Source organism: Microtus oregoni, unplaced genomic scaffold (genome assembly GCF_018167655.1).
Source record: "Microtus oregoni isolate MIOR12 unplaced genomic scaffold, Mior012 000100F_ref0000014, whole genome shotgun sequence".
In the NCBI taxonomy this organism is placed as follows: Eukaryota; Metazoa; Chordata; class Mammalia; order Rodentia; family Cricetidae; genus Microtus; species Microtus oregoni.
This window is the reverse complement of record NW_024544713.1, coordinates 2,079,527-2,092,245: the sequence shown is the minus strand read 5'-3', so window position 1 is coordinate 2,092,245 and position 12,719 is coordinate 2,079,527. Positions and strand designations below refer to the sequence as shown.

At 37.8% G+C, this 12,719-nt stretch overlaps 1 protein-coding gene across 1 annotated transcript in view; it reads left to right on the top strand.

Moving 5' to 3' along the window:
- LOC121443120 (hephaestin-like) overlaps positions 1 to 12,166 on the top strand; it is a 71,193-nt gene extending 59,027 nt beyond the window's left edge. Inside the window, exons 17-20 of the mRNA XM_041644802.1 lie at positions 2,109 to 2,248; positions 3,094 to 3,256; positions 8,290 to 8,334; positions 10,827 to 12,166. Coding sequence (XP_041500736.1) covers positions 2,109 to 2,248; positions 3,094 to 3,256; positions 8,290 to 8,334; positions 10,827 to 11,059 — 581 coding nt within the window. The 3' untranslated portion in view covers positions 11,060 to 12,166. The remainder of the gene's footprint in view (positions 1 to 2,108; positions 2,249 to 3,093; positions 3,257 to 8,289; positions 8,335 to 10,826) is intronic.
- The last annotated feature ends 553 nt before the right edge of the window (positions 12,167 to 12,719 follow it).

The following is a 12,719-nucleotide window of genomic DNA, read 5'->3' as shown; positions in this document are numbered from 1 at the left end:
CCCCTATATACTTAATTAGTCTATCTAGACAGATAGTCTTCGTAAGTGGCCCTCTGTTTCAAAATTCTGAGTTTGTTTTTCTCTCAAAAGCTTGATATCTAATCATCACTTTATATTTTGGATTGGTTTTGTCAATATAGACAAATGAAGGACAACTTGTCAGTTTTACTACTATGCTTTAATATTTAAATTTAATATAAAATTTAAATTTGCATTGAGTAGTTGGAGAAGCTAGCCACGAGAATAGCACATGGAGCTGTTACATACCATCAAGAACTTTTTGATTCTTGAATGGATTTGGGGTGGGAGAATTGTATCATCAAAGCCTTCCTTTGCTCTAGATAGCTGGTAGCTTTTCACACACACACAAAAGAGAAAGTCGCGAATGAGAGGGAGGGCTTAAGTGCAGAGGAATGTCTGAAGTGATCTCCCCCAGCACTTTTCGCCCAAGGTTTCTTTGATCTGAGAGTGAGGTGCAGCTTTGATAATGACTCTAATGGAACTCAAAAGTAGTATCCCATTGTCCTACAGATTTTATCTATTTCCTCTTGATGGAAAGATGAGTGATTCACACTAGAATGGATGATTCACAACTTTACAAAGTGAACTTTTTTCGTTTCTGTCAAATCACGGAAATAAAATGGACTAGAACTAAGAGGAAATGAGGGCAAAGATAGGTCCTCCCAATTCAGGATTTGGCTAATGCCCACTTTTATCTACGCAGGTGTCCATTTTTCCAAACTTCAGCTGTCACTCTACCTAGCTAGCTAAATAGCAGGTATTTTTAAACATGTTCTGAGCTATAAATACAGAGAAAAATAATGTTGTAGTCCAAGGGACAAGTAAATAATATTCTAACTTCTCTTCTACATTTCTGAACCAGCTGAAAAAAAATAAATGGTTAAGATAAAATATGAGCCTTATTACCGAAAATGCTAATTGGAAAACTGAATTTCATCATATAAATATGATTGCTGATAGCTTTCCTTGCAAAGGATAGGTTTTCTAAATTGTCATTGACATCAATGGACAACATAATTTCTCTGCATTAAGAGAAGCAGGAGCTTACCAGAACCAATTAGTGAGCCAATTTGCACCTTTTTCTATGATCAAAGAGATAAAACCTCTAGAAGTGGGTGAGCTGAGCAATTTGGTTCTTGTTTTTAGCCAAATCCACAATTTAGTGTTGGTAGACATAGAGAAATACTGTAGCTGTTCTCTTCCATTATTTTCCCTCTTGAAGAGTAGAGTTGAAATTGCCTCTCATCTGTGAGAAAATGAGATGTGGGAGGAAATTGTTTTGGGTAAAATCCTACCAATATGAGTTACTATAGCCATGAATCGTTCAGTGTAGCATAGGATGTGATTTTGGAAGACAATGTGTTAAATAAAACAATGTATATTGTATTCCAAGTTATCTGTTTGTGGTTTTGCAAGTGTGCCAGGAAGCTATAACACTGGAGTATATAAATTTATTTCCTGCTATTAGTAACCCGAGACAAGTTGGCAACATAAGCTTTCACACCTTAAAAGATAAATAAACCTAGAAGACAGATTTTGGAGAGTTCTAATGAATCATGCTGAGGAGTATTGGAGGAGTTCAAAGGGGGAAGGTGATATAAGAAATTGAGGTTACATAGAGGAGCTTAGGAAATCAGAAAAGTTTTCTTAAGGGGGTGAAATTTTAAAGAGAAATAATAAGGAAGCAATTTTTATGAGAAGGAAGCTCAGAAGCCTAAGGATTCAGACATGTATAGACCGAATGGATGGCAGAGAAAAAGAACAAATCCACTCACTGGAGTCGATAGTGTGGGTAGTTGGAGGTGGACCTGGGAAGCTGATATGGAGCTATATTTTAAATGAACTTATTGCCGTGGAGTTGTTGTTGTTTGGGAAAAGGAGGAGCCCTTAAGTTTTTTAACTGCAAAATAACATGATTAGGAATAATTGCTTAGAGATAGCTCTGATATCATTGTTGTGGAAGATACATTCTATTGAGTAATGTAGCAAGTTAGTAGACTATCGCTATCATCAGAAATGACAGGAAATCCACAGAAGACAGTGGCAAACTGTAAATAAAAGATATGAGACATTTTCTTCTTTTGCAGCCATCAATGGGAAACTCTATGCTAATCTCAAGGGTCTTACCGTATACCAAGGAGAACAAGTAGCCTGGTACATGCTAGCCATGGGTCAAGATACTGACATTCACATGGTACACTTCCATGCAGAGAGTTTCCTTTATCAGGTGAGCTGAAATGTGGTTGAACCCCACAGGGGTGATTCAAACGATGCCTTAAGAGTCTTCGCAGAAGGCAATGACAAGGTATAAGGTAATAGTTAAGGAATATGAAGGTTTATGGAATGGAGCATCTAGCAGGGGATTCTAATAAATTGTATACCCCAAGGTAGTCCCTTGTAGGATTTAGCTTTTCCTTCTGATAAGAAAGAGAATGTCTCACTTAAAAGGTTAGTAGATGGAAGGAACCAGTGTTACTGTATCTGAGCCAAAGAGTTTAGATTCGATGAGCAATGATCTTAAGAAGAAGGAATTTCAAATATTCTTAAAAATCCCTGAAAGTCTTGAATCCATCATAACAAGACTTTAAGTTCAGGATCTATAGAACAATACATGGTTGTGAAAAAGTTTTAATCTTAGGAAAAGAACACAGAATTGGAGACATTGTTGTAGATTAGAGATTTAGAACTATTTTGATTGGGGTCTTGGCAAGGAGAAACGAAGCTGGATTCACTCAAAAGAAAACATGTGGATCCTTCTAAGATATCAGAACTTTAACCAGACTCTCCAGATTTTAGCTTATTAAAAGTTTCAGAGAAACCAGATTTGAACCCTCTAAAAGACTGGTAGCATCTTTCATCTGTGGCACTTTATGAAAAAGTAGAACAGTGCTGTGTTGTTTTAGTTTGCATGACTGAGTTCTAGGAGAGATAAATAAATGGACCTTTGATGTTTCTCATTGTCGCAGACATTTTGGAGTCTTAAGAACCTAAAAAGGACATCATAAACTTTTAGTTGCTATAAGCTGTAAATTGGTTCCTCATTTTCACTTCTCGCCATCATCTTTATTACAGAATGGACACAGTTACCGGGCAGATGTTGTAGATCTTTTTCCAGGGACATTTGAGGTTGTGGAGATGGTAGCCAGCAACCCTGGGACATGGTTGATGCATTGCCACGTGACTGACCATGTTCATGCTGGCATGGAGACCATCTTTACCGTCTTGTCTCATGGAGGTAAGACCAAAATCCCCCAAGTGTGTTATTTTCTAATCTTTTGTCTAGTCGGTAGAGAACAGGTAATAGTAAGGAACCACTTGAACTTCCCCTACTGACTCAGAAGAACCAGGTTTTATCATAGAGCAAGGACCCTGATTAGGTATTTTCCCAAGGTGCATTTCTCTTCCTCCCATGTAAGTTTATTACATTTGCAAGGGAGGGTGCTTTGCTAATGTAGCTTTACCACTCTTTGGTAAAAAAAATATTTATTTATTTACAAATTCATTTAAAGTCTAATAGAGGTACTATTTCAAGGAAATTAGTAGTGAATGCTTTCTTGATGTGGTCAGTGTCGATACAGACAAATCTGTGGGGCTTGGAAGAGAGCTGAGTGGGCAACAATGTTTGCAAGCAAGCATGAGAATCTGTTTGCAGTTATTTAAAAGAAGCTGGCTATGACCAAAATACCTGGAACCCTGGTGTGGCAGGATGAAGACTGGAAAATCTTGGGATCTCACTGGCTACTCAGCTAAGCCAAACAGCAAGTTCTGGGTTCAGTGGGAGATTCTTGTCAATGAAACAGAGGTGGAAAGTAGGAAGAAAGATATCCAGTGCCTCTAGCCTTTGAATGCATTGGCATGAGCACACATACCTGCACAAACACATGTGAGCATATATACAACAGACACATTCCCCCCCCCCCCACACACACACACAGACATGCTCACAGATCCAAACCCCGGATTGTAGTGAATCCTTTTCTAAAGAGAAGAAAATAATTCTAGGGGATACTCTAGTCATGGTTTTGTGAAGGCTATAAATGGCAGTTCTTCAGAATTGTCTGTCTAAGTTAAATGGTAAATGTCTCACTTCAAAATTATCTCTAAGTTAAATGGTAAATGTCTCACTCTTCTTCTACATGAACTGTGTCCAAGGACCAGCACTATTTTCATTCCAAGAAGCCTTCTTATATCAATGCGTATTTTTACTTTGCTTTTATTTTTAAGCCTATAATATAATTATAGTATTTCCCTTTTCTCCCTCCAAACACTTATATATATATTCCTCTTTCCTCTTTTTCAAAGTCACAACCCCTTTTCTATTAATTATTATTGCATGCATGTATATATATATATGTGTGTGTGTGTATGTGTATATATATATATATATACATTTATTTTCCTAATTATAACCAGCTCAGTCCATGTGATGTTGCTAGTATGTATGTTTTTAAAGTTTTTTCATATATCATCCTGATCTGGAAAATAATGGTATGAGAGTAGGTATTCTGAGATGAACAGTCACTGACTCTATCAAAGCACAGAGAGTGAAGATGCCTTTCACTATTCAAACAAACTTAAGTCAACTGGAGTACAGAAAACAACTCTGCTCTTAATGGAAAAAGACAAAATGATAGTAGGTATGATTTCTTATATCATTAAAAAAGTTTTTCTTTGCCAAATCTTAATAGTAGAATATTGCTTCTGTTGCTTTTACTTATTACTCTGGTATAATCCCCCAGAACCCAGTTGTCATTTTTCTGTCCCTTCACAGCCCAGAAGACACACACCATCAAGGTGCTATAGATTCATATAAGCTTTGCTCATGTTATTTAGAAGGTCTTGTTCTGTTGGTGTCCTCCATGCCTTTTGGCTCTTACACTCTTTCTGCTGCCTCTTACTTGGTGTTCCCTGAGCTCCGTGCAGGGAGGGATTTGATGGAGATTTCCCATTTAGGGCTTAGTCTTCCAAGGTCTTTCATTCTCTGGCTATGCTTCTCTATATTTGTTCCCAAATGCTATAGGAGTAAACCTCTCTGGTGGTGGTTGAAAAAGGCACTGATCTATAAATATAGCAGAATATCATAAGGAGTAATTTAATCACTATGCTTTTTGTTGTTTTATTTTCCTCTTTTAGACCAGTATTATTTAGTTTTCCCCTAGGTCACTAGGCTACCTAGTCTTTGGTTCTTGGTCACCCAGGGAGTACTGGGCATGGGTTCCATCTCATGGAGGGGGTCTTAAGTCAAATTACGTGTTGGTTGGTTACTCCCACAAGTTTTGGCCACCATTGCCCTAGCACATCTTGCAGACAGGATACCATTGTAGATCAGAAGGTTTGTGGTGGATTTGGTGTTTATGTTTCTCTTTTGAGAGAATGCAGAGTACATTTCTGTGCCAAAGATGCTAAAACATAGAGGTAGAGGCTTTTATGTAGGCACCAGCTTAACTTCTCCATGTGCAATGAGCTGTGTACGTGTTGTCTTCAGAAATGGGGTCTTGCTATGTTTGTGGAGAACAATCAATAGTCTTGACAACACCCTTAGTTGTTTAGGCTTTCCCATTGGGGCCCTTGTATCCACAACTTAACTAGATGTACTCAATCCTGCTACAGGAAGCTTTGTTTGGTGACAAAAGATGGACAGCTGGGACTCTGCCTTCTTGTTATTTGGCTGTTTAGATCACCTAAATATATGTATTTTAGGAAATTCCTATTATATTAGTTTTATATTGCCCCTCGAATGTCACTTAATTTTAGCTGTTACCCCTCCCACAACTGCCATCTACTTGATCCTTCTGTTTTAGATCCCCCATCCTTGTCTATCTGTAATTATCTATTCTTCCTTCCATTTCCTAATGAGATCTCTTTGTTTATACCTACCCTCTGTGGGTCTGTGCATTGTTGCTTAGTTATCACTTACTTATCAGCTAATATTCACATATAAATGGATATTAACGTGTTTGTCTTCCTGGGTCTAGGTTACCTTATTCAGGATGATTTTTTTCTAGTTCCATTCGATTGCATTCAAATTTCATGATGTCATTTTTTAAAAAAAGATGAGTAATACTCCATTGTATAAATGTACCACATTTTCTTTACCCATTCTTTTGTTGAGGGACCTCTAGGTCATTTCCAATTTCTAAAAAGGCCGTTTCTTGGATAAAGTTTCTGATGAAGCTATGAGGTACATGAACCACATCTAAGATGAAGGATTAATACAATAGTGGAGGAAGATAATCTTTCTATTGTGATAAGAGAGAAGACAGAAAAAAAAGAGGATCAGTATGTAAGTTTAAAAGAAGGTCCTGACAAGCAGATTTTCTGCCTCATGTTCTCTTTATTTCTCTGTGGCTCAGCTGATAGTCATCTGCTGAGGGGGAGCTATTGGAGGAAATTGGGAGAAGTGTTAGGATAGCTTCTTTGGAGTGAGAAATAAAGTCAGTATTGCATTCTAGCATTGAAGGCTTAGTTAAAATTAGACAGGGAGAATCCAAGTCTCTATATTCTTATGATTTTTTTCTGGTGGTATTCAGCATATTAGGTAAAATACAAGGCAAGGAAAGTTACTGTGATTCCCTATGTTAGTGTTTGAAGTTATAGACCGTGTATTTTAATCTTGTCATTAGTAGAAGAGAAGATATAAATGAAATTGGTGGGTCTGGGAAGTCAAATGGTTTAGTAATAAAATGTTTATTGATGGGAGAACAACAGGATTTTTGCTAGCAAAACAATAAGCATTAAAAAGAGATTTTTGTTAGCACTGGGATTTCTGCAATGGTGCTGGTCTAGATGAGCAATCCAGTATGATCATGATTTAGCATGAGGGCTCAAACTGGAGTAGATACAAGTGACTGGAATGAAAATGTCTGATTCCTGGGACAGAAATGAAGAAGGACTATATTAATAATCAAAGACTTCCACGGAGGAAGAGAACTACTGGTTAAGAATAACAAGAAATGTTTTTTTTTTTCTGTCTGGTTAATGTGATCCGCATAACAATCAGTCTTTACTAAAACAGGAGAATCAATATTTGAATAGCACGCCCTCAGAAAATAGTTCCGCTTCACTGAAGAAGGGGAGAATTAATAGTAGTAGTAGTATCTTGAGACAGGATTGAATGTGTAGAGAAGCACATTTGACAAAGAGCAGGGGCTTTCTACAGGGAGGCTGGGAAATGGTGGAAGAGAAGTAACATAATAATCAATGGGAATAGAGAAAGGGACAAGAAACACAGACGTAAAGGCAGAGGGCTAAGTTATATTTTGGCTGCCTAGGTCTGTGCACTTGCTCTTGTTTCCTGTGACCAGTCCAAACTAAATTAACATTTTAATATTGATTTTTTTACTGATGAAATTCCTTATTTGACAGTCTCATACATTCTGTTAATGTATTTGGCTTACTCTTTCTCCCTTTAACTACCTCGTTCCCTGCCATCCTCCCTCAACCAGTCCCTTTCTCAGATTCACGACTTTTAGGTTGGTTTGGTGACATTCAGTTTAATCAGAACCATCTGTATGACCATTGAATTGGAACTATTTGTTGGAGCCTGGTGAGATCCTCAGTGGGAACTTAACTGAAGGCAATGGTCCTCACTCTCCCTGAATTTATCTGTAGCAAAGGCCAACCATGAGGGGTAGAGACCTGTGCTTCTTTTCCATCTGTGCCTGACTGTTGACAGTGCCGTTCTTGTGCAGATCCGCTGCAGGGAGCTGCACCTGCTTTGACTTTGTGTGTGCAAGAGACTTTGTCTTGCTCAGGAGATGATCTCTTGCAGTCCCTCTCCATGTCTTCCGGTGCTTCCATTCTTCATGACATGTCTTTCACAGTGTTCCTCAAGCTTTTCCGTGGATAGTACAAATGTGTTTTTCAGGGCTGAGCATCTGCACAGCAATAGGCTTTTCCTTTCATTATTGTTCACAGGAAAAAGTCTTTTTTCTTCAAAGCTGAGAATATCGTATGTCTAGAAGGCTAAATGGAACTGTTTAGGAGATGGCTTAATACTATGTTCATTTGCTAAACAACAGTAGTCCATAACCCCACCACCACCACACAGGACCTATGATCTGCCCTGCTATGGGTTTTTGACTAGGTTTTAAGTACCAGGCATGGATTCCCTTGTACTCTTAGAACAGATATCAAATCCAATCAGGGAGACCTTTAAAAAGTAGTAAATTCCAAAAAGAAATTGTTTCAAGTAATGTGAATATCCCATAGAAATCCTCTCGGTAGGTACAAAGAATAATAGGATTAACCTCTTGTCTTTTCCCACAGAACATTTAAGTACTATGAGTACCGTTACCAAAGAGATTGGAAAAGGTATGTAGGATGATGCATATATACTGAGAAGTTACGTGTCTCGTGTGTGTGTGTGTGTGTGTGTGTGTGTGTGTGTGTGACTTCTAGCATGACTAAACTTCGGCACCATGATATAACAACTTAAGATTTCTGTAAGATGTCAGAAGCCAATGAACTAGGATTTAGTGACCCTTGACATGTTTATTCACCTCGTGTCTCCCCCATAACCTCTGGATTGGGGAAATAGTCACATAGAAAGCTGTAACCTTAGCTCATGAAATATTTTATGAGGGAGAAGAAAATTCCAAATCCTGCTAGGTTGGACCTGAAAGAGTTGTAGCCGAAACAAGGATTCCTGCACAGACAATGTGGGAAGAGAACAAATACCAGATGCCCATTAACAACTACTTTTATTCTTTTATTTTTCATCTACAGAATACCAAGGAATTGTAGCTTGGGAACCATTTGTTTTCTTCCCTTTGAGAAAATAAAGCTTCTTTTCCTATGATGCCTAGGTCAAAATTATTCTTTCATTCTTTACTCTATTTGTGCCTTTTACCAGGAAAGATTCAGAAAGTTGTGTGAGGTACAAAGACTATTAGACCCATGGGTGCTATCATGCCTGATATGCCCACACTTGGGAAGTGGAGCAGGAGAATCATTGGTTCTAGACAAACCTAGACTCATAGTGAAATCCTGTCACAAAAGACTAAAAAAATCCACCTAAAGGGGACACTAAAGAGTATCAGTTTACTCTGGAGATTTTCAGCTCTACTGAAAACCAGCTTCTCATTAGTAAAGCCCCTGTCATCTACTTAAGTGTCTCATGAACTGTTAACCATGGATTGGGATGTGTGCTGGAGAGGTTAGAGGAAGGTGAGGTAAGGTTGAAAGGGCAGTGTGCAGATCACATTTCCTTCAACTCAAGTAACCTAAAGTCCTATAATATATATATATATATATATATATATATATATATATATATATATAGTGTGTGTGTGTGAGTGTGTGTATATATGCATACATGCATTTATATATATGTGTACATTTATCATTTTTACATATATATACATATGCATGTGCATATGTGTATATAATATGTGCATGCTTGTATACATATACATAAATATTATATGTGTATTTTTTATAAACTCTCACTTGAGAAAAAATCTGTCAAAATTGTAGGTCTAACAAAATTCACTAATCTTCTAAATTGAAAGTTTGTTCAGGGTCACAAGAAGACTAAATGCCAGAATGTAAACTCAGAACCAGAATGCTTTTCAGTTTCTATTTGAACTCATTACTTTGCATCTTCTTTCAGTTTTCTGAGAACATTCATTCTTCCAATTATGCATTCATCAAACAAGTGTCATTTACCAGGGGCACAAAAACAAATAAGACATAATCGCTACTTTCCAGTGCCTAAAAATGGAATGAGACACAGAAACAATAATTGTAATATTAGATGCTGTGCACAGAAGGGGTAAATAGCAATACTATCTTATAATTATTATATATTTGCTGTTTACCAGGTGCCATGCTAAATATTTCATACGTATTATTAACTCATTCAAATCTGATAATAATCCCCTTTCTTAGGAATGGTCATCATTATCTACATTTTGCTAAAAGAGTAAACTAAGATTCACTAGGGATTCAGTCATTTAGCCCTAGGTCACAGACTAAATAAATTATAGGTTCAGGAAGACCACAGCCAGTTTATGTTCTAGAGACGTGCACCCCTAATTGTACAAATGAATTACAGATATGTAACTTTTAACTTGGAGTTACAAAGAAAAAGAAAAGTTGGAAATTATTCAGGCAAAGGAAGATACATGAACAAAGTCAGAACCTATAGAGGCGCCATGTTTACAGGAAATAAAGGATGAGTTACTGTGGTTGAAAAATATCAGATAAGACTAGAAAGGTAGTTTGGAGCCTGAATGACAGGGTTGGAATGCGTGACTTGAAATTCTGAGCTTTGTCATGTAGATCAATTAAGGACAGTGAAATGTTTATATGACAGAAACTATCACAACCATCAGAAAAGATCTAGCTGAAATTGCTATTAACATGATCTGTACAGGTGGGAGTCCAGACAGCATGGTGGCAAGCTGTCACAGTCTAATGGCTAAAATGAATGTTGATAAGTTGGATTGACTCAATGTCCTCATGAAGTTTCACTTATTTCTTCTAGTTCTACTCTCTGGGTCCATGCAGATCAAGTCTAATTCTTTTTTCTATAGCATAAGATTTTAAGTATTCTCCAGTGACTCTTAGGGCTCCTCATGGGCAAAAATCATTGTTCATCACTGATTGACAAGAAGAGCTTCTTGCTGTGATATTGTAATTATATGAATTATCTGATTATAAATTTAAAATCTATCTTCATCAGCTGGTTTGAGGAATGGGGGCAGGTCTTCTGTCCTATTTTCATGGACTTGTTTGTCTAGAAGATGCCTGTAAAAGTTAATCTCATGTCTGGGTATCCCTTTCCTCTTCCTCCATTTCAGCAGTGATCCTAAGAGACATTGGCGAAGACAATGTGAAGCTGCTGGGCATGAAGATTCCCATAAAGGATGCTGAGATTCTGTCTTCTGTTTTGATCGCCATAAGTGTAATTCTTCTTCTTGTTGCTCTGGCTCTTGGTGGCGTAGTCTGGTACCAGCATCGACAAAGAAAGCTTCGGCGCAACAGGAGGTCTATTCTTGATGATAGCTTCAAGCTTTTGTCTCTCAAGCAGTAATAGCTGAATCCCGAAGATATCTTCAGAAAACACATCTGGAATGTTTCCCATGCTCCCAGGAAGCTGTGCACTAGCAGGAACCTCTTTTGTCAAGGGGTCAGGGGAGTGGAAAGGCAGAGGATGGAATCAAAATTATTTGGCTATTTCTTTATTTATTTACATGGAAATCATGCTCTTACTTTTTCTTAATTTTCCTTGCAACCTGAGGCAGTTAGGATTAGATAAGTACCTTTGTAAACAAATTTTAGTAGCTAGGATATGTCACCCTTCAGTATTGTACGGAAATTCCTAGAATGTAATCATGCTCACAGAATAGATACCAAGAAGTTATCTAATTAGGCTTTTATTTCCAGAACCTAGCTAGAAAAGTATACTTTTAATTGAAGCCAAATGATGAGCCACAAAGATAACCCACAACTAAATAAAGGACCAAGAACATAAGCATTATGGAAAATGAGAGGTAGCGTGGGGAGTAGGAATCAAAATTACTCTTTAATTTTCTTTGGCAATGGACTATTTAGATGAAGGAACTGTGGTTGTTATGAGTACCTACAAACTCTGGAACCAGAAACACCTGTAAAACAGTTCTTCAGGTTTCTTCACAGTGGTACTGAAGGGACTTTGGGATGATCTCTGCATGTTTGAGGTAGTGAATCCTATCCATTAAAGTACTTATTAAAAAATTGGAACACTGGATTTGGTAATTTTGATGATTCCCATGGCAACTGGGAGGTGGAACTGCGTTTTAAACAAAAGGATTTCAGTGATCTGGGGAGGCAAATTATAAATCTAGACACCCTTTGTGGATCCTAGAGATCTGGGTGCTTTCTCAACGTAAGCCTCCATGTCAGAGTAGTAACATCCTAGAGGAGAAGTTCTATGGGTGCTAAACATTTTTGGAATGTCAAGAAAAGTGGCTAGAGAAGGCACCGAGACAAGACTCACACCTGTCCACTGGGCAAAAAGAGATAGGTGCATGCATGGCGATTTGGTTGGTAGGGATGGCTATGGGGATACGAGAGACAGGTTTGCAGTTTGCAGGCAGCTTCATAGAACAGAATCATTCCTCCCTGTATCTTACAGCATCATCTCTTTCTGACCAGCATGTTAAATCCTCTCTGAAACTTTGATCAGAAAGCAAAGGCAGGAGAAACAGAATGGAGTAAGACAGCCCATTCTCACTAGAGTTTCCACATGGCAAATGGAGAACAGAAGGGGAATCATGGAGAGTAATGATAATAGCAATGGAATGGGAATATAGCCTAGTGGCAAAGTGATTGCCTAATAAAAGAGAGTCCCTGGGTTGAAAAAAAAAAGCAGAAAGGAAACAAAACAGAAAACAAGGTAAAAACAGAGGTGTGTAGTGATCTTCCTACACGTAGCAAATAATTCTAATTCCTGATTAGATTGGATTTGCCTCGGTTCATTAAAGGGGAGATTAAATGATTTTACTTAGGGTGACTCAGCTGCAAATTGAGGGGAGACTCAATTTTTCATGTCTTTGACTTTAAAAATGTCCTATTCTCCCTTTGTCTTGGAAACTTCTTATTATTCTTTGTCGTTCTTTTGCACTTGATTTCAAATTGTGAGGTTGCCTAGCAACTTGTTTACTTAGTTAGCAACCCACAGAGTTGGTTTCCAGTTGCCATAGGATGCTGCA